Source organism: Falco peregrinus, chromosome 10 (genome assembly GCF_023634155.1).
Source record: "Falco peregrinus isolate bFalPer1 chromosome 10, bFalPer1.pri, whole genome shotgun sequence".
Classification (NCBI taxonomy): Eukaryota; Metazoa; Chordata; class Aves; order Falconiformes; family Falconidae; genus Falco; species Falco peregrinus.
The window spans coordinates 6,235,997-6,263,883 of record NC_073730.1 but is presented as its reverse complement, the minus strand read 5'-3'; the positions used below and the strand labels follow the sequence as shown (position 1 = coordinate 6,263,883).

The following is a 27,887-nucleotide window of genomic DNA, read 5'->3' as shown; positions in this document are numbered from 1 at the left end:
TAAGGCATCTTCAGAGTCAGTATTAAGTGGTTTACTACTAATGACCACTTTGCTTTTTAGAGGCTAGAATGTTTTCATTATTTAAAAAAAATAAATATATTAAGCTCCCAGTAAACAGAAATAGGAACTTACACTCTTTAAGATTTTGTACTTACACTGCTTAATTTCCTCTCCCTCCTGCAATTAATCTGTCTGCAGGGGAAAGCACACACAACATTCTGTGCTTCGCTGGGTTGATAAGAAGCATGAATATACAATGTAATGCCACATTATTTTTGAACAGGTTTTGGGTTTTTTTTCCTTTAAGAATATTAAACGACTTTCTGAAGACAGGATTCTGATGGCTCCATGACTGAAGAATACAGTATTCCTAAATCCAAACCAGGCTTAGAATACTTCTGACACCTGTATGGCAAGAATTTCATTAAGCAAGATGCTTTCGTTAGTAATTATGTTCTACAGCACGCTCACTTGAACGGGCAGCGCAAGTGTCACTGCGCTCAGGTGATTCAATTAATACTGAAACTCCCTTAGCCATGGTGCTCTGATATGGCAGCTTAATGGCTACTATCTTTAAAAGTGGCACTATTTTGCATATGGCCATTTACTGTAAAGGTCCCCAGTGTATCATCCTCAGTAGTCTCAGATATAAAAGATATTCCTCATGCTTAAAAAAAAAATAATCTTCTGAGGTACTGGAGATGCCTGTTAGACTACTGGTATTTACCTGTCAAAAAAAAAAAAAAAAAAAGTAATACAAAGATGGTGCAGCCCTGAAGGCTGTTACTTTTCTGCTATTTGAGAGGTTTGATATGACAACTTTAACTTCTTCTTAACAGCTTCTTGCATAACCTTCAGGTAATACAGCATTTGTGGCGATACAGCTGAAATAATGGGTGTCACTTCAAATGTTAACTAAAAGGAAATGCAGCATATAGTTAGAAAACAAAGGATAAAGAAGGACTTTAGCTAAGCAGTATAAGTTTTTGCAACTTTACTGTTCTTTAACGTGTTGAAATTTTATAAGGCAAAGACGTTAAAGAAAAGCCATTTTCAGTGGATATAACCATCTCTCCAGCTAGGGCATGGCTCAAGCTAATTTCAATTTATCTCAAATCCAAAAAACAATTTGCATTTTCTCCTGCAGCTGTAGACCAACAGACAGGCAAATTAAACAGTTTTTAAAAGTAACAGAGATCTCAGGAGAGGAGAGATAAACACAACCGCATTTGTTAAGCTGGCAAAATGCCATTTGCCTGCTTTGACCATGACTTTTTATAACCTTTCTGTTTTAAATAAAGATCAAAACCTTAGGAAGTTCTGTTTCACCACCACTTCACAAAGTGTTCACAAGTTCTTTACTATAACCAACCTTAAACATATCTATATAGAGGGACCATTAAAAAGCCCCACCGTCTCCAAGTAAGCGGAATGTAACTCCTGCTGCAATAGCCTCTTGACTATGTCTGCTCTTACAGAGAAGTCGCCACTTAGAAGTCCCTTCTAAAAACTGATGTTCCTTCCTTTAGTTAGTTCATCTCAAAACCTCTGAAAGCTGCTGTGAGTTCTTGGTGGTAAAGCAAATACATAAATTTGAAACATACAGACCCAAGATCACTTTCAACTACCCTGCAAGTAAATCTCTCACTAGGAAGTAAGACTGAAAGAAGATTATTTTTTTCGATGGTATGAGAAGAGTGGTAATCAGACACAGACCCTACACAGTAAAGGCAAAATGCTTATCAGCCTCTTCTCCTGCAGACTTTTTTCTTCTGCCAAAATTACATGCGATAACACAGAATAAAGTCTAGTTCTATACCCTTGCTGCTCCTCATAATTTACACACCGGAAGATAAATACTGGAAGTGTCCTTTACACTGCTCTATGTTTTCTTCCTGTGCCATTTCTTTTCCCATCTGACCACTCATTGCAGTGTTCCTTTTATCCATGCACCAGTATGAAGATCTGGCAGCAGGCTGGGATTATGGAACTGAGGTCTCAGCATCCAGCCTTCCCCAAATGAAGAAACCAAACTAGCTTCAAGCACACAGTTTCCATGGGGCAGAAGGTGTGTTTGTATTTCTACACCCTGCCCAAATAGTTTTTCAATGGGTATGCCTCCTCTGAGGTCACCCTCCCATCAGTTGTGTTTCATACCATTCTCCTAGCATCCTAAATTTCCTAACATCCTGCAGGTATTTAGAAAAAAGCATTTAACACATCCACACAGTGTAAATAATTAAAGTCAAACAAACAAACAAACAAACAACCCCCCCCAAACACCCACAACTCTCTCCAGAGACTCTGAAATCATGCTAAAAGTTACCGACCCAGAACTTACTACATGTTTCCCTATGGGCTGTGTTTCCCTCATCAAGGAATTGTGCTTTCAAACACTGATGGTCTGCAACTTCTCTGAAGAAATCTATGCAAGGTAAATGCACGTTTTAGTCGTTTAACACCTGCTAGACTTCCCTACAAAACCCCTTCTACGTTAATTTGCAGATTGCCTGTTTTTCAAGTGACATTTCAGCTAGAATCATTCCAATCTGCTTATCTCCGAAGCAAGGAAATGCATTTATTTATTTTTATCCAGTTTCTTTTTGTAAAGACTGGTTAATTTACCTGAAGCCCCAAGTTATTTACAGAGAGATCTGGGAGATCTCCTCTTCAGTTTGCTGTATTTGTCATGCCACCTCTGTCACAATGGAATGAAGGCGATTACTCTGTTTCAAGTGATATCTCCATTTTTCCTAGAGGCAGAAATTCATGGTTTCTCAGAAGTCTTGGGTGAGCAAAGCGAGACTAGTAAGTTTGGGGCTAGGAGGGAACAGATTGCCGAGATTTCTTTCCTAGCAAAGGCCAAAGCAATACTTTACACATTCAGCCTGTAACTTCTACACAAGAGACGCTGCTTACATCTGCGTCTGCACTGTCCCCACCACAAACACAGGCTCAGTTGCAGCCTTGGGACAAATTAGCAGCAGCCAATAACTCACACAAAAGTCGTATTTTCCAAGAACAACATTTCATTAAAGTTTATATATTACTAAAATCGGCATTGCACAACCTTACCACATGGTTCCAGTTGTGCCCTCCTGTCCTTACCAAACCCTGGAGCAGAGAGAAGTTGCTCTGCTTGGGGAAGGGTTGTTTCGGTCTCCCGTAACTCACCAAATCAGTCCTAATTAGTCCTAGTTATCGAAGAGCCTTCTGCCCTATTACAGATTGATTCACTCAGAGATGCCACTGCCAAAATTGTTTCCTGCTGTGGCAGTTTATGATGTTTGCTTTGCAGTACAGCAGCATGAAGAAAGGATGCTTGCACCAGAAAGACACAAGGCTAATAAAATAAATTCCTGAAATGTAAGCCAGCCTCTTAAAAACACTCACCGGGTACGCATATAATCACACTCTATAATTACTCTAATTTGCACAATTAAGAGCTGGATAAACACCATAAATTTAAATGAAAAAACCTCAGGCACAGGCTGGTGCTGCTACTGGAATATTTTAAAATCCAAAATATACAACACTGCTGACGACGATTTCTGTAACCACTGCAACATGAGAGCACCTTGCTGAAATCCAGTTAGGTACTTGCCACCACTTCAAAAGAATAAAAATAAAGCAATAAAATTGTTTCTCCTACAGCTTACTTATGAACATTGTTTTCGTCTCAATCCCATCTTTTGGTACAGTCACAACTGACGCAACGCTTTACACGATGCTGGTCTCCCGCAAGCTCCCCACTCCTCCCCGAACCTCCCAAGTTAAAAGCCATCCTACTTACACAGATCGCTGCTGTTATTTAGCCCAGCTAAGACAGAAATCCTGGGGCTGGCTAAGGAGCAGACTAAAAGTGACCGTGCCCCATAACTAGCACATTCCTCTGGAGAACCACCTTCTCCACAGACAAAGGTTTTGGCATTTCCAGGTAGCCATCTCACACTGGAAATGGAAGAGGAAAAACAACAATACCCAACAGCTCTCTGCCTGCTACCACGTTCCTCCTCCTAGGCACCTAAACCAACGCTTTCTGATCAGTTATCTTTCCCATCAGGCAAGATGTTTCTCATACTCACCACTCAACGGCTTTGTCTGCACTAGCACCTTCCTCACCAGGCTTGCCATACTGGAATTTTTACCCGCGTTGTCTAAACCTGCTCAGGACCAAACTGGGTGGAAGAGTTAAAAAAACCCGTCTGCATCTAGTCCTTGCGTCTCCACTGGCCCCTTGGCTTTTTCTACTGAGGCTGCACAGCGTCTGGATGAACAAGGCTGAAACACACACACACACACACACACACGTGTGCACGCACACGCACAGGAAGCCTGGAACCGAATCAGTATTAAACTTAGTGACTTCCTTCTTCATGCTCCAGTATCTCTGCTGTAAACAAGCACTGCATATTAGCTGAGTGAAGCCGAAGAGTCCAGCGGAGAAGGACAAAAGAAGGGAGAGGCTCCAGCAAGGAATAACTATTTTAAATACACAAACGTCTTCCCATCAGATTAAAACTAGCTTTCAAATTAGGCAAATTCTGAAGCCATTGTTATGACAGAATAAGTCAAGACAAACAGGAGACGCTGCTTCCTCCTCTGGAGAGGTCTCCTGGATTTCCAGTACGAAGCGTCCTGTAAACTTTCCAAGTGCCTGAATGAAGGACTTCAGAAGCATTTGTATCGCTTCAGGGACAGAACACAAAACGAGGGGGAGACAGATGCAGAAACGAGCCCCAGAAGAGGCACCACCAGCTCTAACTGCTGCACCTTGCAATGTAGGTGCCATGAACGAGGGGGGGGGGGGAACTTGGCTCATGTCTGTGTCAGACCACATGGCCAGGACTACCAGCGCTGCCCCACAAGGCAGCCACCAGCTCTCAGGAGCAAGGTCAGCCTGGCAGGAGTGCGTGTGTGTACAGGGACTAGACCGGAGTGAACTACATCCTCTCCGATGGTGTTTCATGAACAGCCTGCTTCTGTTTTGAGACACCTTCGCCTCACCCCACAAAGCTTCAGGCTCCCTTAGTCTTCAGTAGGCTTTCCTCCACCATTTTGAGGCATTTAATTCATGGCAGCTCTACCTCAGAGCAAACTGGAGAACAGATCCACCAGTGACCATCAGACATGCCATCAAACCCTTCTGCACAGTCCCAGAGGGCACTAACATTTATTTGCCTCACTGCTGGCCACAAACGCTCTCTTGAGAGATAAAGACAGCAGGCAGGTCAAGTTCTCCAGATGCAGAATGCTCCAAAAACAGACAACAATGGCTCTGACTGCTCTGCTGGATCTCCAGCAGGCTCATGCGCTTGGCAGGGAGGATGAACAAGGGCAAGCAGAGCCCAGGAGACAGATGGCAGCAGCCACTTCTGCCTACTGCTGCGCTCACATGTCCTGCTGCAGACTGTGCCAAGCTGGGTGGCTCTGGAAAGCATCCTACCTGGTCTGTGGAAGGAACGAGCCAGACACAGACCACTGCCCATCCTCCCCAGCTGCAACAGGCTGCAGCAGCAACCCTCCAAACCTGCAAGCCTGCTGCCGTCAAGGAGGCTGGCTGCATCCAAGCATCCTTGGAAAAAGAGAAAAAGGAAGATGGACTGGGCAGCTTTGGTCCATCACCAAGTGTCAGCCAAACAGTGACCATCCTCACCCTTGGCCAGGACACAGCCATAGTGGCCTTTCTGCTTGCAGCAGCCCAGCTGCTGGAAAATGCAAGCCTGTTGGACTTCTTCCTAGGGCAGGAAAGGCCGAGTTGCATGTGGCTTCACAGCACGAGAATTTTTCCCTCGTCTCTGACAGTATACCGAAGTTATAGTAGTTCTTGGTCTGGGATCTTCAGCAGCCAGTAGCTTTATTGGTAACACTAATGAAATAGTGTCTGACCACTGCGGGCTTTCTCAAACTAAGTCACACAGTGGCCAGCACAAAAGGCTGAGTGAAAAGAAAGCTGACAGCTTGGCAATACTTGGGGCTAGGATGCTAAGTGCCTGTCTGAAAAACCTGCCATCTTATGCCTTTTCAGACAGACACGTTATTTATCTTTCTGACAAAGACCACTCATCTCACAGAAGAGCTTTATTACATCTAAGCTGAAACACTGAAAGATCTGCAACTTCAACAAACATCCTTTTTATTACCATCTTGCAAAGTTGGCTACTAAAAGATCCCCCATTTTTTCTTAATATGGCAACAGCAGATTCCACAGTCCACCTCTTCTCTTCTTTCCACCCTTTCTTTCAAGGCAACCCGAATTCTCATATAAATAAGCTAAAATTAAATTCCTGATATCCTTTAAGGCATGTGACTGCAAGATCCAGGGGTTGGGGTCAAAAAAAATGAGAGCTGCTCTTAAAATCAGACTTCACATGAATCTTCCCAGGGTACGTGGGACAAGTTTCACAACAACCCTCCACATAAGAGAGAGAAGTCCGATTACAGAGAAGCAGGGGAGCACAGGGCAAGCAGTGTGCAAGCTCGTCAGGCCCCTGCTAAAGGGTGGCTTCTCCTTCTTCCACTGTCCAAGCTGAAAAAGCAACGCATTTTTATGGAGGAACTGCACACGGTTTCAAACCTTAATTTCCATTTAACCAGGAACAACGTGCTAGCATGTAGGAGTCTGACAGAGAAAGCCTCCCTCTGTGCTTGCTCCCCTTGGCCAGTGGCAGCCACCCCGCGTGCCACAGCTGGCCCGTGCCCTGCCAGAATTCTTATCCCAGACGCTGGCTCACCTCTCACTCTTCTCTCCTGACAGCTTCCGAGATACAGGCAGGGAACTGGCCATGCAAGTTGTTATTCTGGCAAACTTCTTAGCTAATCTTTCAAGCGGGCCCTGTGATCAACCTCTATCTATAACACGATGAGTCAAAAGAGGAAAAAAACCCACCCAAACCCAGAACGTTAACTGTCTCCAACAACAAAATGTGAGTCCACATCAACTGGACTTAAGACTGCCCAGCCATGCAGACATATACCATGCCATAGGACTGTGCCTGGATACATACGTGCACATCCAGGGACAGCACAGGACCATCCCCAAACTCTTGGGTAGCCCTTGAGAGGTCAGGAAGCTCACAGCTCACCTTGTGACCGGCACCAGCGCCAATACCATGCAAGTCTCATTTGGGAAACTCATCTGTACACAAGATAACGCGAGGTTCGTGTAGTCCAACATGCCAGCTAACTGCCTCAACACAAGTGTTTATGTGCACATCTACCCAAAGACATCCAGAATTTCATTGTTCAATTGTAATGAAATCACCGCTACAGTGCAAAACACAAATCATTTCTTTAATAGGCGTCAGCAGAAGAAGGCTTCACATTAACGCCCTCATCTCTGCCAAGTACTGAAACAATTACTGCATGAATATTAACAGGGGTTCCTTGGCAGGATGATGCAATTATTACAGAGAATCTCAGGAGACACTGCAAGACTCTGCACGATGCCTCAAATTTGTATCAATTTAAAGAGCGATTACTTCAGGCAGCAGAGGCTCCTCAGCCTGGTTACAGAGGGGGTTCCACGTAATAAAAATAACAAGCTCCAGGATGAGATGGCTTGGGAGCAAGGGAAAGAAAACACCGTCACTTCCACCAACTGCACTCTGAGGAGACACAGCTCTTCATGTTTTCAGAAAGGGCAAAATACCGTAGCAGCTATGCTGCTTCTCACAGCCCGTAAGGAGAGGAAAAATGATTTTGAACGTGGTATTTATTTAAGGTCACATAAAAAGAAGAGTCTGGCCAGTTAACCCCTTGAAGGGTTTTTTCTGGGATAAACCAACACTGTAACATACAGAGATGGGAACGGAGAGAACAAACAGCAGCACGCTGACTTCAGAGCAACAAAACTGTGCTTAAACCCTTCCGCTGACTTTCACTCAGCCCCGCTTCCCTGGCATTAGGGGCTTTCACCTGTTACACACCAACCTGACCAGTATGTTGTACACTCCTGTGCTAAAAGCCGATTACAGCTTCTCACCTCATTCCAGAAACACAAGGAGTTTCCGCAGCTGAGCCTGCCCACCTTCATGGCTCTCTTTCTTGGCACCTAGGATTTTCAAACAATCTTCAAAGATTTAATACTTTAGTTTAAAGCTTCACAAGCAGCACGTTAAACCTGGGCATCACCCCTTCATCTGCCATATGATTATTGAAAGTTGCAGTAAAAGCTTGTTCCTAACAAAACATACGGTCAATCATATTTTTAATATTACATACAAAAACTGAAATTAGAATTTTTGCTTCAATTACAAATATACTCAAAAGCAGAAGTTATCACCTTGGGTAGCTTGGATTGCAGGATATATTTTAAGCTTGGGATCTCATATTTAAGATACGTGATTCTGGATCAAAACAAAGAGGGCGTTAAGATTCCAGGTCACATTTGTACTAAGTATCCACTAGCACCTCCAATTTTACAGGCTTTACCAGAAAGGAAGGACATCCTCTCCCCACCCTTGAATACTGCTCCTTCTACAGACTCTTAAAAAAGAAGAAAAAAAAAACCAAAAAAGAAAAGCTGACACCCAGTACAGTGACCTGATGTTTTCCATGCATTTGCCCTCTGATAAGCACAAAAATGCCTTCTGCTGGGCGTTTTCCCTGTTAACCTTCCTGACCAAAAACATTAATGCTCAGAAGAAAACAGAACCTAATGCAGTAGGTAATGATACTAAATATAAGCAATGAGTCAAATTACTTTGTTTCTCAGGCATTCAACTTAACAAGTTGTTTCAGAAGTTCAAAAACACAGTCCCTGCACAGACCTAGAACAGCTGACCATTTCCCATTTTTACCTTTTTCTTTTTTTTTTTTTTTTTTTTTTTTTTAGTTAAATTTATTCTTAAAAACAGAATCATTACAGAACTCTGTGAAACAGATGCGGTTCAGGCCATTTTTTATAGCAGTTGTTACTATGAAAAAATCCTCATCACCAGCGACCATCTAACAAAACATTATTACAACTGGCTTAAGTAAAGAGAAAGGAGGTACAGAAAAAAGGAGGACAGGGAGCATCCAGGAGACCGCTGTGAGTCCTTTCAGAGAGCTGCAGCCACGGGTTTGGCAACGAAGCCATGGGATCATCGCGTGCACTGCTGAGGCAAGACAGGTTAATTTGGTTCAGATGGCCGTGGCCGGGCACAAAGCTGAGCATGCAATGGGGGAGTCTGCTCCCTGACTCCACCAGCTCCAGCAGAAGGACAGGAAAAGTCCAAGGAGTTCAACCACCCTGGAAAGCAAAGTCTGAGGCTGGCAAAGTGACAAAGCCAGCAGGAGATGCTTCCCGCTATGCGAAGGACAGTGGGAGGCTGCTTTTAAAACCGAAAAACACACACATTTTAAAAAGGAGAGATTAAATACCTAACAGACAAGTCAAAGGAGGAAATCAATGATGCATTAATAGTATCAATCATTCTCAAAGTATTTACACAGTCTGTATTCAAACACTTTCTTTTAATAAACAAAACAAGAAAAAAACCCAACAGATAAAAGAGACCTGCTGGATTACTTAAAAAAAAAAATCACATTCACATGTCCTTTTTTTTCCCTCTGAAGTTTCTCTCTAGAGATATTGACCAGTTCCCCAGCTCCCAGCCCTGCAAATTGTGTCCAACATGGAAAAATCATCTAATTGAAAAATTCAGCTTTTTAAGCTTCTTCAGTACCATGTGTCTCTGCACATTAACTAGGAATCAAGACAGCCAAGGAAAAGAGCACTGAGACTACATAGACTGAAGATCACTAGAAATTTGTCTCCAGAGATGGTCTTTACTGTGGAGCAGAAGTATATTTATTTTTATGTCTAAATGCCAATAGCTGCTCTGTGTCTCTGGTTTGCTTTAGCAAAATTTGAAACACAGGAAAATTATCAATAACTGCAGGCACTACTAATGCTGCCATGACTGATATAACAACAACGCTTTACAAGACATCTATAGCAAGAGGCGGTGTGTGTGGGGATAACCACAGACGCTTCCAGAAACGTGCTGACAAAATGACATTGTTTTCTTGAATCCAAGATGTCAAAACCAAATGTCTCTAATAACCCTTGATAGGAAAAAAAAAACCCAAAAAAACCCTGTAGAGAAAGTTGCAAACATGGAGTCACCCTCTTCTACATGCAGCATGAATTCTCTCCAACAGAGCCCATCATTTTACCTACACCTTACTGTCTGCACAATTGAACTTTACCAGCAGCTCAGCAAGTTCTCAGTACAGGGCTGAGGTTCATCCTCCCCCCAACAATCATGGCTTCACCATGGCTGTGGAGGCCTGAATGTGCGTGGTACAGTTCTCGCTGACGTTTCCAAGAGCTGTTTTGCCTCAATTTTTTCAAACTTCAGGCTCATTCCCTAAACAGATCTCCCCGACAACCCAGCTCCTCTGGAAGAAGTCGCCTTCTCCCTGCAGCTTCTCTCACCCATGCTTTGCACACTTCATAGTAGGAAAAAACGAAGAGGCCAGGAAGATGAGGCCAGGTCCTCTGACAGCGGGTTGTGGAGGTCAAGTACAGTGAATCTAGAAGAGGGGATCTCATGTCTGTCCTTCGAGAAGTTGTTGGGATCTGCAGGGCAATCTCTGCAGCGACAGGTGGCTGCAGAACGGAATAGGCAGTCTGCTACTGCATGCAATTGCCTGTTCTGCCCACACACAGAACCTGCAAGGATAAGGCAAGAAGTTCTCCCCCAAAATATACGCTACACTGTGACAAGCATTTCTCACCTCTAGCACATCATCCCTGATGAACAAATCAGGTTTACCAGAGTTAAACCTTGAGTGAATGACCCAGAATCCAGACAATTTATTGGAATTTTAAAATTAACAGAAATTTACTGGAAACTGAACAACAAACAGCCAGTGGTTCATTCTGCAGGTTAAGGTGCTTTTAAGTGAAATGAACAATGAAGAGATTACACCTTCCTAATCAAGCCACACATTAGAAAAATGCAAGGGAGGAAAGAAGGAAAGGGGAAAGTCAGGGAGGCTGAGGATAGGAAGCTAAAAAAAGATCAGGTATCTGCAATAGATTAAGTGGGGAGAACACAGAAGAAATGTGCACTTCAGTTTTGTCTTTACATACTCTCCTGGTCCTCACACAGGACTTTGCAGTCCTTAGCCCAGTGTAAACAGATGTACATAAGCTGAAAATGGACATAGCATCTCTCTAGAAAAGCAATTTGGGGTGCGTTTGAGACAAGTGTATTTCTATCACCCTGTGTTCAGCACAGGGAGGAAATGCTGTTTGCACCTGCAGAACATCCATCTCAAATCCGATAGCTGTTACCACAGGACGGTTCACGGTTCTTGCCACCAGCTCTGCTGGGAGGCGAGATTAGCAATTTGTTCTCAGCCCCAGTGCAGAGAGAAACACGTCAGACCTTGCTTTACCCTGCACTCCTTTCAGAGGAGGATCTCCAGCCACAGGATTCTAGAAAGACAAAGGAACAAACCTTACTTCTTGGTGCTCCACATACAGAGCACACAATTCACTAGTATGCTAATAAATTACCGATTTTATTACAGAATATTGCCAAGTTAAAATAACAAAACAGCACTATTACTGTGTTAGTAAACTACCTTAACTTTCGTAACTGTGTGTTTTGTTATTTATAAAGTAACTGAATGTAACTGGAGCTTTGTCTACTCTGTGAGGTAGAAGAGACTCAAAGATATCTACCTCCCCCATTCTCAGTCACCCCCCCAGTGATATCAGACTTAATCATTTGCAGCTTTATTGGTAACTCCTGAAGCCTGGAATAGGATATCGACATCTGCAATAAACCTCAGAGGAGGAGGCAGATGTTAATTAACATAAGGATTTTCTTTACCAAGACAGCCAGCCAACCCAAAATAAAAACGCCATTTGTTAAAAACCTTTCTCAACACCTAACAATTTGTCTCCCTCTCACCTGCTTAAAATAATTCTCATGGCTCTTAAAATATTAAAATACTCCCCTAAGCCTTAAGGTTAAGTTTTAAACATGCAAGAGGTACAAGCCCTTTTGTCTCCACAGCTCCCACGCTTGTCACCTTTCCAGGCAACTGCATCCCTGAGACAGCTCATGGCCACCAAAAGTGGGGGGAGGAAGAAAAAACAAAACAAAACGAAACAAAAAAAATCCAAGTCCTACAATCCGTGCACCCCACCAGCAGTTGCAGGTCACTCCTCAGTACTGGAGCATCCCTCTATCCTCCATCTCCAAACCTTCATTAAAAGGGACTACTGAGCTATGGAGCCAGTATAAAAGGGGAAAAAATTCTGGTGGCAGGGAGCTGTGATGCTCTTTAGTTATTATGAAACTGCTCCAGCACATAATAACCATCAGAACCACACTCAGGATGTGGTCCCCAAAAGGGGCTGTGGGCTTACGGCAGAGGACGGTGTAAATCCACCCTCCACCTAGAGTGATCCTCCCAGCAAAAATTTGGCAGTGAGAGAGAAGCCAGGGTGTTTGGGTCCTCCAGGACAGGAGAAGAAACTGGCCAGTCTCTGCCTTTCTCCTCTTGGGATCTCCCTCCTCCCCCACCACAAACCAGACATTTTTAATCGCTGCGACTACATATGAGATTGCACGCCTTCGCAGTTGGCAGACAGCTGCCAGAAACCCATTCTCAAACCCTAAACTTAAGCACACTCATAAGGAAAACAGAAGAGTTCAGAACCGCATGAGAATCTTGTAATTTGCTCTCTGAAATAACCCTAAAAGCCCGTGGCAATCCACGTGCAAAGGAATGTATTTTTCCTCATAAAACCTCAAATGAGCATTTCGATCTCATGTCATCATGGGAATCAAAACTGCCATTTCTGAAAAATCATGGATTTATATACATTGGCTGTGTGAAAGTCCAAACGTGTAGTTAATGAAGCAATTGCTTTTCCTTTAGTAGAACAGAAAGGCAGTCATTTTCAATTGTTTTGCACAACTCTTCCTCAACTGCTTTCCTGAAGAGATCTTTACATGCGCACACGCACACTCTGCCACAGGGCAGGCACTTGTCTTTTAGAGCAGGCAAGAGAAAAAAAAGCTAGAAGATATTGTAGCCCAAAAAGTAAATTACATCTTCACACCAGACTCTAGCTGTGTTACCAAATGAAAATTAGCGAATTTTCCCCTCCTCTATGCTTGTCATCCTGGGCTTTTGTTTGAACTACAATTCAGGAAAACCCACTGACCTTCCTCACTGGCCTCCTCTTCAAAAGTTTGTCTGGAGAGGGTGAAAGCATGAAGCAGGAGCAGTATTTATGAGATAGACGCTCATTTTACTGAAGAAATTAGGAATATCTTTATGCATGAGCAACAGTTGACTCGACCACAGTCATTGCTTTCTTGTGAGTCTAACTATGAGTCAACAGTCGGCTGAAAAACTTCAAGGTGCAGCTGAGTGTTATGCTGAAGTCGCTCAAGTTTTTCTAAGAGGGGCTATGTCAGACATTTGACAGGCTGTGGGACTGCAACCAGTGGAAGCGGCACACAGCTCAAAATTTACTTACCGAGAGAGAAGCCTTCCCCACAACTGTAAAACACCCCTGGGATACCATTTTCATGAAAGGCAAAAGGCACTCCGGACCCTCAGAGCATGGTTTCAAATGCTAATTCACCACTGACATGTCAATAACCAGCTAGAATAATTTGTGCAAAATAGTTTTATGCAAAATGGTTGTTTTAAAAGATTGGGGTAGGGTGAGTGAAACCCACAAATCCTCTCATGCATTTATTCTCCTGAGTAACGTACAAACTTGAAAGTTGGGCAAGGGGACCAGAGAGACTGTCCCTTTGTCACAGAGAGAAGAGAAGGCTTGGCCTCTTGGTGGCAGCTGCTGAAAATCTTTCCAATTCTCCATGGACTGAAAAAGAGCACAGGTGAAGACATCACCGTCAAAAAAATATGAGTTTTGAAATAAAATTCAGCAAGAAGGCACATTGCTCCATGTTAGGCAGCGGTAAGGAAGGGAAGCACACAGACAAAAGAGACAAGATAGACCATGGACTATAGAAGGAAATGAGAGAGGAGGAAGAAGAGCAAGAATAAAGCCAGACTGGTTGTTTTGCGGATGGGAGAAGATATGAAATATAGGAAGTATAATAAGCAAAGTGTATATAACTGTTTCTTTCCTATAAAACCGTATGGGACAAGATCATACAGGTATTTTTCACCACAGCTAACAAGCACTTATCCGCAGGCTAGTAAGCATCAGGTATATTTCTCCAAGGAATTAAGGAAATACTTGTATTAAAATTAAAAATAAAAGAGAATGCTCACTTAATCTGCTATGTGATCTGAATCCCCATTTATAAATGGCAGGGACTGGAGACAATGAGAAATTGCTAGATTACACAGTCCTCTGCAATGCAGTTAGCAACAGCTGAGGGGTAAAGTTGGAAAAACACCAACGGACTTAAGAATGCCAAATTAAGTTTGCTTGCACAGTTGCTGCTAATAAAAACCACAAAGCCTTTGTCTCTGCACTGCCTCATTCATTCCACAACATAATACTGAAACAGAACTAAAATCATGGAAAAAGCCTAAGAAAAAAAATCCTGTCTCAAACATCACCAGTCTTCACTTGACTGCAGGGAATGGAGCCGCTGCAAAGCCAGGTACAGCTTCACATATGATCCTTCACCAAGGATTTTCGGTGAAGCCCGTTCCCAACACAGGCAGCAGTTCACTTGTTACTCCAAGTGCCAAAGACAGAAACACACACATCCCAGCAGGAGAGAGGCACTTCAGCTTACAGCACTACGTGTCATTTCAAGCCAATGAAGTCATGACACAGAATCAGACAGGAAAATATTTTCCTACTATCTCACAGATAAATGGAACTTGCTAAAAATTTATTAGAAGGTCTGCTGGGAGCTACAAAAGTTTCTTCGTTTTCTAGAGCCACAAACTCCTCACCAAGCACGAAGGTGAGGTGAATGAATCTGCGATTCACAGAGAGCGAATGTAAAGAGATAATGTGCACTGAGCTACAGAAGCCACCCTGTCGGAGCTCGGTAATTACATGAACGAACTGATCTATTAACAGCGAGTCTAAATACAGCCCCCCAAGGGGCTACAACTCAATCAATGGTATTTTGAAAGGAAACGTTGCTCTTGCAAGGGAACTGCAATGGCAGAAGGGAAGACTAGCCATGTGGTTATCAGCCACAAGATACTACCTACTCATGGAATAATAAATTGTGCTATTTAAAAAAAAATAAATACAAATTACACTACAAAGAATTTTATTTCAAACAGGCCACATTTAGAAGTACATCAGTGAACTCAAATTTGCCTTTCCACAGCAGATTACAGATAGAAATTCTCAGCTTGCATCTAAATCAGAGGGTTTCCTAACTGCATTAGCAAAGTAAAAATTACAGAGCTGTACTTAACAGTTTTATTGTTGTGAAAATGATTCTGACTTCAGAAGGCAGCTTCTCCTGAAGTAAGAAAGATGTGTCAGTGAATTACTCATACCAACAGCCCTTCGACAGTTAACCCTACCTCTGGCACGGGGAGAGTTACTACAGCAGCACAATGAATTTTGTAGAGCAAACTAATCCCAGGAGCCCCCTAATAAAATTCCGATGTAGCCTAAGGAGTCATCCTTCAAAGAAACACATTTCTGACTGTTTTCTTGTGGAAATGGCACTGTAAAACAGATATTTACCTTCTCAGGTCAGGCTTACTGCAATTAGTCAAATATCTGCATGTTTCTACAACTTCAGATTAATTCAGTTTTATCTTAGTCATACACTTAAAGACCATGGTTCTGGAGAATAGAAAATATTTGGGGAAATATTTCATTTTTCTAAATATCACAATTTCTTCTTTTTATAAGTACCCAGTATGTAGATATCATCAAGTCTGCACATGGCTATCATCCCTTTTCAAACACTCCATGGCACAACATACTGATCTTTCACAAATAGCAGTTCTATTTGCATCCTGGCCATGCTATGTATTGCTCTTTTTCTAACAGCGATTAGAGGAAAAGAAAAGCTTCTCCATTACTCCCCTTTACAATGGGGAGAAAGAAAAAAAAGCACCTATTAGGAGCTGCTGTATCTATGTTACATGCAATTCAACACACAGGAAAAGCCCTTTGAAAAGGAGGAGGATTATTTGCATGTAGCAGAGACCAAGCTGTCAAAGAGCAAAGCTAAGGAAGGCTGCACAGAGATGTGATGCTGCATTCGTTGGAAGTGCTATCACTTTATTACCCCTCTCTTCAAGGAATTTGGCAAACCTGCAGGACTTAACGAATCCGAACGAAAGGGAAAAGGGATAAAGAAATGAAGGTGTGGCAAACAATAGTCAAAACCAAGATTATTTGCAAAGGAACTCTCATAAATAAACATGCTTTGTTGCCTGCTTTTTATTTTGCATCTTTCAGATACCTCTTTGCTTATATTGGTGCATATGTTTGTTTTTTCTTTATAAAAAAAGCCTGAAAACTGCACACAGCTTGGACTGTCTCTATGACAGTGTAATGCTGTATGAGCAGTGAACAGCCACAGGCCAACAGTCAGCAACTTTAAACACAGCTGGCATTAGGGATTCCACAGACTGTGGCCTTTTTGTTACCAGAGCTGAAGGATACGAAATATTTTATCTCATTTGACTAACACATGTTGCTCTAGCATACTCACATCTTACGCAGTCTAAGCTTTCAGTCTGAAACAGAAGTTTTAAAAATTTGTATTTTTATATAACCAAAGCAAACTGAAGCATTAAACATTAGTCCACTGGGGTAAACAGCCTGGAATGATTGCTCTGACGATACTTTTAGGAAGCTAACATCTCATCAGGTTTGTGGTGAAGCAGGATACTTGAATTATAAATTGGGGTTGTTTTTCAATCAACTGTTTTTATCAGATCTGCTCCAAAAGAAAACACAGGCAAGACAGAAAAGCACCCGAAGAATCTATCTGAAAGATCAGGTAGGAAAGGAGTAACAACAGGTGTTAAAGAGAAACCTTTTCATTTCCCACATTGAGCAATGCTGGTTGTAAATAAAAACAGAAGTTTAAAAAAGAAAAACATTGCTCTAAACTGTCAAGCGTTGCTTTATTCAAACTGACATCAGTAAGAGAATTGCTGAAATGCCCAAGTCAGGGCTGTGCTCATATATGCCAATGCACCATAGCAGTAGGTGCCTGCATAGGAAGGAGCTCCACTCCATGTTGCCAGTGGAAAAACCACCCTAACACCACCTCCTCCCAAACACACTCAGTCTCTTTGAGTAAATAAACTCAAAAAGTAAAAAAACACCTCAGTCTAGTTTTTTGAGTAAATAAAATTACAAACACAGCACCCACACCTTATGTTATTGAGGATGACCATCTCCACATACAGTTATTTGGCACATGGAAGCCACAATCATAAATTATGCTTTTACTAGACCTGGTTTTCCTTTTATCTTTAGTTACACTGCACCGCCATCCAGGGCTCTCTGGGAGGCTCAGGCTCCAAGATCCAAGGGACTGCCTTACAGTCTGTAAGGCTTTTCTCCTGCATAACACAAATCCTCGAGCTTTCAGCCAGTCATCCTTGTGCCATAGCCAGCTATTTTATTCATCCCTCTAAGATGAGCATCAGTAATACGCTTACACCAGATACACTTTAGACCCCATACACGGGTAAAAATCACAAAGCAGGACATGGATATGCATAAGCACCTAGCCTACAAACCTTCTGGGACTAGTGCCAGTTAAGAAATGATAGTAAGAACAGTTTTATTCAGCAAGGAAACTTAAATCAGGTATACAGGAAGCCTTCTTGCCTGGTTTGCTATTTAGGCACTAAGTCTAGACTGGGTATTAAGGCGTAAGACTGAATTCTGCATGGCATCATGTTCATAAAGTGCATAAGGAAAATCCCAGTTTAAAAACTAACAATCAAATTCAAGATAGTTGTAAGCATGACTGTAAAACAATAATGCCAAGGAAGAGAAAGGGATACAAACATTTCTCTGAGGCTAAATATCGAGAAAACTGTCAAGGGAGTCTCTCCTTCAGTGAAATCCCTCCTTAGTGCAGAGGACCACTTCAAAGCCAAGCTACCGCTCGCTGAAATTCTTCAATTAAATTGGCGTAGATACTGCGAAATATGCTTCGAATAACAGAAACTGGCCCTGAAGGCTCCCTGTAGAATTACTTTATTCAGATAACCAACAAAATAAAGATAGGTGAAAAACTACCAAGAGCAGCACAAATATCCTAACTTTAAAAAAAAAAACCAAACCCAACACTTCAGCCTTCAGAAGTCATCTTTCTGCCTGCTCCGAAACAATAGGACACTGTTCTCTTTGTACTCCTGACATGTTTTATTTCAACAACCACACCCAGTTCTGGGAAGGGCACTACGATAGTGCTGATTTGTTTGCAAGATGCTGCAAGGTGAAGTCAAAGTTAATGATCCCATATCCTGTTTAATTTCTTTCTGTTTTTCCCCCCCCCACACACAGATTTCACACTAGTAAACACAAAACCAAAAATTCACTCCCATATGTGCTAAAAGGAAAAGGGTGAAAGGGGTAAAAAAAAAAAGCTATCCTATACTAGCCACTGATTAAAAACCAAAAGTAACACTGAAAAGGAGTGTAGCAGAGCTCATGAATAGCAACGAGCAGCTGCAGGCAAAAGAGACTCAGCAGAGTCTCTTGGGATCCATGTACTCTCCAAGTTAACAGGGCACAGGCTATGGCAGCCCAGGGAAATACCGCAGCAGAGTTTCCACCACGCCGTCTCACCAGTGCATCTCAGCCTTAATTGTCACAAGCTTCAAAGCAAGGAAAAATTCTGTCCTCCATACATTTGAGACTCAACCTTTGCAAAATCTACAACCGTCACGTAACTCTTGTTCAGTAGGGAGCAAGTCAAAAAATCAGGTTTGCTTTACATACTTCTGATGGTTGTTGGGTATAATACCCTGAGCTTATTTTCACTGATGACCTAGACAGACAAATTAGACTGACACAAATCCAGACTACATCAAAATAAACCAGTGCACACATTAGGGAGGGGTTGGGGGTAGTGGTGTACAATATTTAAATATTTAAGTTACACATTACAATGTACATCAGGTCCTCCACCTAAACTGAGGACTTGAAGAGGACAAGCAGGTAACTTTTTTAAAAAATCTGTTTTGTGTTATGATCACCAAGCTGGCTACTCGGCTAGAACAATAAAAGGATTTCAGCCAAATGAGCATTACTTCCTCCAGCCCGTCTTTTAAAAATTAAACTCTGTGAAGATAACGACAGTCATGCTCAGTGCTAATTATAGCAGAACCGTTATAGTGGCTAAAAAGGCTAAAAAGAGGTGGTGGGAAAGGAAGGAAGGTAGCTTAGAGGAAAAAAATACAAACCAGGGAATGGTAAACCTGTCACGTGTCTGTCATGCTTCACCTTCATGCAATGCTCACAGTGAGATGGAAGGTAGGAAGCGCATAAGCTTCCTTGGGACAATGGAAGTCCCAAACCCTGAGGAGCAGTCAAAGGCTGAGTGAAGCCCCACAAACGCTGTGAGATGCAAAAAACCAGCAGAAGTCTGAGTAATGTACAAATTAAGTGGAAAAAATTAAGGAAAGCTTCTTACCCTGCTTTTTATCCCAGCTGAGTGTACAAGGGGAGAACTATCCTGCTCCCACACTTGAGCCCAACTTCTCAAAGGCCAGCCTGGACAGAGGACAAGTACGAGGCTGTTTTATTTTAGGGTAAAGGAGACTGTTGCCCTCAGCAGTGATTTTAGCAATAGAAGCAAGTAAACGATAAACCTAAAGAAATCCCAAAGCCAGCGAGCCCTGTGAGGACAGGAGAGCATGCTGCCAGGCTCCTGAAGCTGCCGAGGAAGAACCTCATTTTCACATGTAATGTGTACTTGCGTTTTCTTGTTTTATGATTTTCTTTCTAACCCTGTAATCAAATGTTTAGCAGCTACTTTGACAGTACACATACTACTTTTTCCTTCTATTCCTAAACTTTGGCTAGTAAACAGGTGATCCAACAAGGAGAGACTACTCATTTCTTTGGGAGTGGCAAACTGATGAACGGAGTAAAATTCACAGCAGCCTTTGCCCAGCACTAAAAGCAATGTTACTACCTTTCCTCCCAGCATGACTGGCTGTGCCTCAGGCTGTATCTTGAAACCACCTCGTCCCAGGACCAGCAAGTGACAGAAGTGATGTGGGTGTAGTCCCTGGCTCAGAAAGCATCCCTTCACAGCAACTACCTATGGCATGCACATGTGGTACAGCTCTGTCTCAAAGTCCAGAGGACAAGATGAGAAGCCTCTAATTAAGCTTTCCAACACAGCAGAGCATGTGCAGAAACTCCAACTTAAAACAGTCACTTACAATCTTCTCAAACCGACCAGAGGACCCAATGCAGGCTGTGTTGTTCAGGATGACAGTGCTGCCCGGTACCTGGAGGATGCAGAGGAATCCAGCAGTGTGAAATGAACATGACTGACACGCACCCACCTCAAAAAAAAAAAAAAAAAAAAAAAAAAAGCGCAAGCTATTTTTTCCCTGCACATACAAGTGGCTGGGAATTAATAACTTCTCAAACCTACCCACACACTAAAAACTGTCCTTGTTTAAAAGATTCCTCACAGTTGCTACAAGGCAGCAACAAAGCGGATATAAAAGTATTGCAAAAATCACTGTAAGAAGAAAAACTGTCAGCAGAAAAGATACTGAAAAGCTACAGAAAAGGTTTCAGTCTTATTCATACTAGTTACACAGTAAGAGATTTCCCCCCTAATATTTGTAAAATTGGAAAACAGAAGTTTCACCCATCAGTGAAATCAGCACAAATACTAAGGACTCTAATCTTTCCCAAGCTAAAAGAAGTTTAGCTCCATGCCAGCTAGGTTAAAAAAAAAGGCAGGTTTGGTTCAAGGATGCCCAATCAAACCGTACAGCATTCAAACAAATATGTGTCTCCAAGCTGAATCACATTATTATTTCTTATTCCCTACCGGGGATGGGGAATAATGCTCAAGAACAGAGGGGAAAAGGAGTTGGGATAAACATTTGATCCCAAAAATAAAACTCAAAATTCAAACAGACACCTCAATTTAAGAAAACAATAATTTATAAACACGTCCTTTTGAGAGAGAGCGCAATGCTAGCTCTCCTCTGAGCCTGTAAGTCAACTTGCTCATTTGTTCCCTGCACTTTGCCTCAAACAGCAGGTGCAGCCAGGTGGACTACTGGTATGAGTCCACAACAAAACGCCATTTATCTTTGCAAAACCTAATATTCACCAATCCACCTGCAGAGGAAGCAATAAATGTTTGCTTCCACAAACAGAGGGAATGTTATTTAAATCATGATACTATTCAAGTAAATCCAAGACAGATGGGCCAGGATTCAGGGACAACTGAAGTTGCTGTGTTTATGATAAGGGAATTAGAGTGACAGAAAGCCTCTTCCTGGGAAATGTGGGATCTGGTATATTTGCATTTGCTTCATAAAGGCAGCAAATGCTCTACAAATACACCATTCAGGGTCAGTGAGCCAGAACAGTTTGGAGGTAGTGGCTCAATCCTAAAAGAGGGCACCCAGATATCCAGGTAATTGTTCTACAAAGCAATATCCACCAGAGTCTGGCAGGACACCGCAAGCCAACCTGAAGGAAGTTTTTGACATACCTTGTCTACCTCTCGGTTTCTAGAAGAAGTGAGAGTTTGGGGAGGAGACAAGTGGGAAAGAAAATACCCCAATCTCCCAGACCACAAGCATAAGAGAGGAAATACAAGTATTTTTTCCTTTAGCATGTTAATAGCGATACAGCGTGTGTGTGACCCATCTACACCAAGCAGACACAGAGCAATTAAAATGTTACCATCTCATACAATCAAAATATTGTTCAATGAAGACAGGATTAAAGCATGTTGCATCTGTCTCTAACTTGGCTACAGGTAGATGACTTCGTCAGGGATTTTTAGCCAGCAGAGTCAAAAGTGTTAACAGAAAAGTGGACCTGGTATCCTGCGACCAAGGAAGCAAAATTTATCCACTTCAGCAAATGTTGACAGAGCCATTACTCAAGCAAGGCTTCACATAAGTCACTACTAAAATCTTGAGCCCGAACAGTGAACTGCGGGGGTCCCTGCTCTTGGTTCATCTACCAGAGCTGATAATACACCAGGGGTGGGCGCATGTGTGAAGGCAAGCTTGTATACACTATGACTACAGAAAGTAGATACACACAGGCTATATTAAGAGGACATCAGAAAATTGGCATTTTTCTAATAAGGCTGCTTTTTTAATGATGCTCTATGAAAGGGCCATCAGATCAACAAGGCTGCAGGGCAAAAATGAAGACACCAAGACACCAATCGCATCTACAGTAACTTAAGGCAGCTGCCAAAACTTACTTAAGATGTTTAACTGGACAAGTAAAACTATGGTAAAATTTAACCCAGTTCACTGAACAGGTCTGTACGATTTCAGGCATAGCAGCAGACACTGTGCATCTCTTCTGTCATGCTGTCAGTCTGCTCTCTCACTATGTATCTTCAAACCCAGACACTGGTGATTGGGTGCTTACTGAACTTCTAACAGGGCATTTTATTTTCCCACTTGAGAAAAAGCTTTGAGCACAAAACCAAAGCAATTGATTCCTTTACACTCTGCCTGTTTCTTGCTTCTCACTTAGGCATCACCCTTTGAACTTCAGCCTGGTGATAACAGTAGCATCAGCATTACTAAAGGCTTAGAGTTTGCAAAGAGAAAGACAAACCTTTTTTTTTTCTGGTTTTCTTTTTCATATGTGGATGTATTCAGAGTAAATGAGGAAGAAGCTGAGATATTGCAAGTTGAAACTGAGGACAGAATAAGCACGGAATGAATATCTGTTGCATAGCTTAAAATAAACAAAAAATGTAGCTGCCTGATGGACAATTTTCAAAACCAAGCAGATTTTGTCTTCACTAGCCACTGATTTCTCTCCATATTAGGTTAAAAAAAACAAACAAACAAAACCCCAACATTCATTTCTATAGGAAATGAGGGTCAAAACCAATAAAATCAACAACTTTATATTTGAGCATAAACATACTATTATTAGTACTCCAAAAAGCAACTTTTAAAAGCACGTTCCTCAATTCCACATGACAGCTACAAGGCACATAACACCATCCAGAGGGGCAGGGTCAACAGGCAGCGGCTGCTTCCTACACCAATCGCTAGGAAACAGGGCACGTTTAAAATGCTGTAATACTTGTACCTATTTGTATGCCTCCACTGTTTTTACATGACAAAATTACAGCTAAAGTAAAAAAGCAATGACAGCTCAAGTTTAGCATAGCAATCTTCTAAACCTGCTTTCATCACATCTCCTGACTTAATGGTTGGCGTGACATGCCAGAACTAAAGGAGCTGCTTTGTCTAATTATCACGTCTCCTACTGCGTTTTCTTTGTCTTCCTCAAACACTTCCAAAAAACCTAACATTGCTTAAAATTCCACTGCAAGAAGCATTTCACCTTCGCAGCAAAATCTGTTTCTTCTGGTCTTATCAGTATTGTCATTAAAGGTGCTTTTAGCTCCTATCTTCCATCTTCACTGCTTGTATCCATGTTGATGTTGAAACACTTTTGAAGTGTGTACCAGGTCACAGGCTTACGCATCGCTAAAGTTTCTTAGAACTTAGAAACAATTTCTTCCTGCAGCAACGAATGTGTTCCTCTTTGCATCAGACTGGAATTCCAGAGCCTTTTTGTTTACTTCCTGATTTGCACACTATCCTCCACCCCCCATTTTTAAAATAGTACAGTTCTGGGAATACATAATTTCTTAACAAGGTGCCATTGAAAAACCTCAAATATAGCAGCATTACTGTCACTTACCAAGAACCAAGAAGGAGCTTCAAAAAAAAAAAAAGAAAAAAAAATCAAAGCATATCTAGATTTTGTTGTCTATCCTCAGTACTAATGGATGTAATCACCGCAAAAAAAAAAAAAAAAAATCAATCACACATTTTATCCATGCCTTATTTCTGTTACAGAGGGTTTGATAGGCGATTTTAACAATTACTAAATTATTCTTCTGCGGTTTTCTTAGGTCAGTAAATTTAGCTACTGCACTTAATGCATCTTGTTTTCAAAAAAGGCATGTACATGTGTGTGTCTCAAAGCATAACAGCAGGGCCAGACAAAGGATGGGGGGGGAGGCAGGCAGGAACTAAGGGTGGAAGAGAGACAGGTTAGAAAAAAAGAATAATCAGGTTTTACATAACTAGCATTCACGATTAAGCTAACATTTTGCTGGGAAATTTTAATTTGGTTTCAAATGCTCATCTAGCCTTCCCATCGAGAGCTTTCAAGACCTCTAACTGGAATGCCACACCTTGCTACCTGCCGACAACTAGCTTGGTAGAGAGCAGGGGACAAAAAAGACACTTGAGGCAAAAGGAGAAATATTCAAAGCTGCTGATGGGGAAGAACACTCAGGAAGCAGGAGTGTTGAAAGAGATGGGGTAATTGTGGACAACATGCTGAACATGAGATTGTTATGGAAAACCGAGCCAGTAACTTTGACAGGTTTTGGATGCAAATAAAGGATCCCAGCAGATGTATGTTACGATCCATGCCTAGATCAGTACAGTATAGTTTTTGGACATTTCTAGAGAGTTGCTCACGAACTGAGTGAAGAAAAGCAATAGCAGAATACTAAGCTGCAAGACTAAATGTAAGTGGTGCAAAAACCCTGAAACTTTACCAGCTTCTAAGAAGCTGGAATTAGTTTTGGGTTCTGCACAAATCCCTACCAATTTCTGCAGTGTAACAGTGTCCTACTCCTACTTTCTAGATTCCCCCAGCCTTTCAGTTACAGCAGTCAGCAAAACACGAGGCTTTTATTATTACTGTAAGCAAATAACAAACATACCAAACAAAATGCTACAGTGCAAGCCTTGTTTTTTGAGGTGTTAGATGCTAGCTACAAGCAAGTTATTTTCCGGACACTTGAAAGATTTACATAGAATAAATACAACGCGACTTTTTTGCATTTACCTATCAAATAAAATTAGAAATACAAAAGTCTCAATATTCCCCCAAGTATTTTCCCAAAACAGCTTAAATGTTAGCATAAATGCACTGAGAGAAACTGCCAAAGCAGCATAACCTGAAACATTAAACTAAACTGGAAACACCTATAAGCATTCTTGTAAACAGATCGTGCATGGATGATGGGGATAAAGGCTGCAATGAATGAAACTTACTGAAATATTCAGCTGCTAAGGATATGAGGGAAGGAAAGGATAACATTAAAATGTTTATTATGGTAATACATAGAAATTAATTTGAAAAAAAATCAGCTCCTACTGTACAAGCCTTATAATGAGCTTATAGCCTAAACACTGATGCTTTGTCAGATTAAGCATACTTTCTTCTTTTGTATTTTATGATGTGATGTAGCTACATGCTTTTTTTTCTTTTTTTTTTTTTTCCTTTAAAAGACATCTCCTTCAATATTCTATTACCAGAGAAATACGGCCAGGAGACAGAAATGTCAGCCTCTGAAAGGCAACAGGATTTAAAAATGAACTGAGGGGGAAAAATATCCAGTTATCTGTTAATACATGACTTACCCCCCCTCCCCAAAAGTTAATGTCATTTTACAGTTCAGAACTTGCTAGTGTTGGGTTACAGAGATAACAGGATTTACATGATCATGACAATTTTTAAAATACCCCATCACTATTACTAAATTTTACTTGTCCTGCAGACAAGTCAAAGCAATTTTCTACTTGTCAAAGATGATAAATCAGTTGTCTGGTGACACTGACAGGTGGATTTGTCAAATCCCCATTGAAGTACTTTGGTTTCTGCTTTCAGGCTGCCTGTGAACTCCTGAGAGTGCAGTAACACAAGAGAAAAAAAGGAGCGATTAGGAAGAGTTTAGGTTTTTAGGGCTGCTGCTCATTTCCCCATCTTTCTTGGTATTTTCTTACTGCTTTTCCTTTAAAGTGAGTGTACAGAACGCAGGTGCTAGGTTTTATTCTAGCACTTCACCCACAGAATGCCAGTTAAAATCAGAACAGTCAAAAAAACCACAACCACACACTGCATTTGAAAATGTGTTATTTTGCTTATAAATACCACCTTCTCTCTTCTTTAAGGCAGAGGCACACCTTGGGAAAGATTTAATTAAACCCCACTTCTTCTATCCACTCTGCCACTACAAACTACTCAAAAGAAACAACTGGTATTTGAAGTAAGAGAAAAAAAGCAATGGCAAAGATGTGTGAATGGAAGTGCATACCTTGTGTCTACCAGCCACAAAAACATCCACCTACTAATGACCAAGGTGGAAATGTTCTAGTGAAATATTTTAAGTGCTGATGTTAAATAAGGTTGACAAGACATCCAACATAAATTCCTCCCTTTTTAGCCCTTCCTTCACAAATTAAATTACAACAGTGTTAATATGCTACTTGGGCTGCACTTCTAAAACCAAAGAAATTGTGCTTAGGACCCCATGGCAGGTGTACCATAGGCACAGACTCATTTTGAAAAATCATTAGCTATATATTAAATACATAAGAAATCAGAAAAACTTGAAGAGAAAATGGCTTTTCCTACTACCCTCAGAAGTAACACCACTTGGGCACAGTGCTTCTCCAGCGGCGATTCCCCAGTGCTCTGCAGCGAGCTTCCACCAACCAGATCCAAAGACCAGACAAATGAAAACAGCAGCTCACATTTAACCAGCAGATATGAAAAGATGAGAAGCCTCAAAGTGAAGCCCAGAGGCAGTGTTTCAAATTGAATCCTCCTCCTGAGCAAGCAAGCCTGTTGACAAGGCCTCTCTCCAGGCACCACCTCCTCCTGCAGGCTTTCCATATCAACTCTGGAGTAGCAAGGTAGATCCTGGAGTTGAGTTTGATGTCCAAGGCTTGCTCTGTTTCATCTCCAGGACACTGCAGGTATGGCTTCCCTGGGGTTGTACACAATCTACTGCACCTGGTACATACTCCAATTTCTATAAAAAAAATTAGGAGAAGCAGCAAGAAATAGTTTTTCATCTTGCCATACAAAACGTGAGCTGCTTCACAACAAAAAAAGGTAACTCCCTACTCACTAGACTGTTCTTCACTGGAAAACCTGAAAAGTTAAGATTTTGCATTTTATTTTCTCTTTCTCAGCAAGGAATTCCAAAGAGCTTGCACGTTTGAGATGGACAATTGGAATTGGTTTTGCTATGTCCTAAGGTAACATTTGTATTGTTCCTCTAAATTTCCACATTAAATCCTCAACATAGAAACGCAGCATAAGGACATTTTAACATCATTTTGACAGAAAGGTAGCTCATCCTTATTCCCGAGCTGTTTGAAAGCATGTCCTTCCTCCTGCATATTGTGCTCAACATATAATAAGTGGGGAATAAGACATGTCTGGCTGCTGACAAAGCTAAACAAATCACCCAGTGGCAGCATGCAATTCACTGTATCCCCATTTATCCAGGGGGCTGAGTTGGAGCCGTCTTTCCCCACTGTAAGCCGGCAGCGTGGAAATGATGACTATCTGTTTTAGAGGCTACAAGATGAACCAAGACATTTGGTATTAGTGTAACGCAGACACAATTCTAATTCTAATAAAGTAATTTATTGGAGCTGCTAAGTGCAGCTGTTCTTCCCACACTGTACTGTGAGCAGCAAGAATGAAACTGAGGGGTGAGGCAACGAAACCAAGTGGGAAAATGAAATAAATCATTTGGAAAACAGATGGATGGTAAAAATGGTCAGCCCTTAGGCTGGAGAGCTACTCTAGATCCTGCTGTTTTACATTACCATTAACTTGAATCTAATTGCCATCTGGGTAAGCAAGCTACATTTTAAAAGACACATGTAAATTAAACTGCAGTTATTTCCAAAGATAA

General features: G+C 41.7%; 1 protein-coding gene across 4 annotated transcripts in view; it reads right to left on the bottom strand.

Annotated features, from left to right (window-relative positions):
* Positions 1-27,887, bottom strand: part of RASAL2 (RAS protein activator like 2) — a 187,936-nt gene that overhangs the window by 145,394 nt on the left and 14,655 nt on the right. Inside the window, exon 1 of one of the 4 annotated variants that reach the window (XM_055815346.1) lies at positions 4,086-4,252. The exons of the other annotated variants lie outside the window; for them this stretch is intronic. Within the exon in view, the coding sequence (XP_055671321.1) occupies positions 4,086-4,134 (49 nt within the window). The 5' untranslated portion in view covers positions 4,135-4,252. Of the gene's footprint in view, positions 1-4,085; positions 4,253-27,887 lie in introns of those variants that run through there. 4 annotated transcript variants of the gene reach the window in all.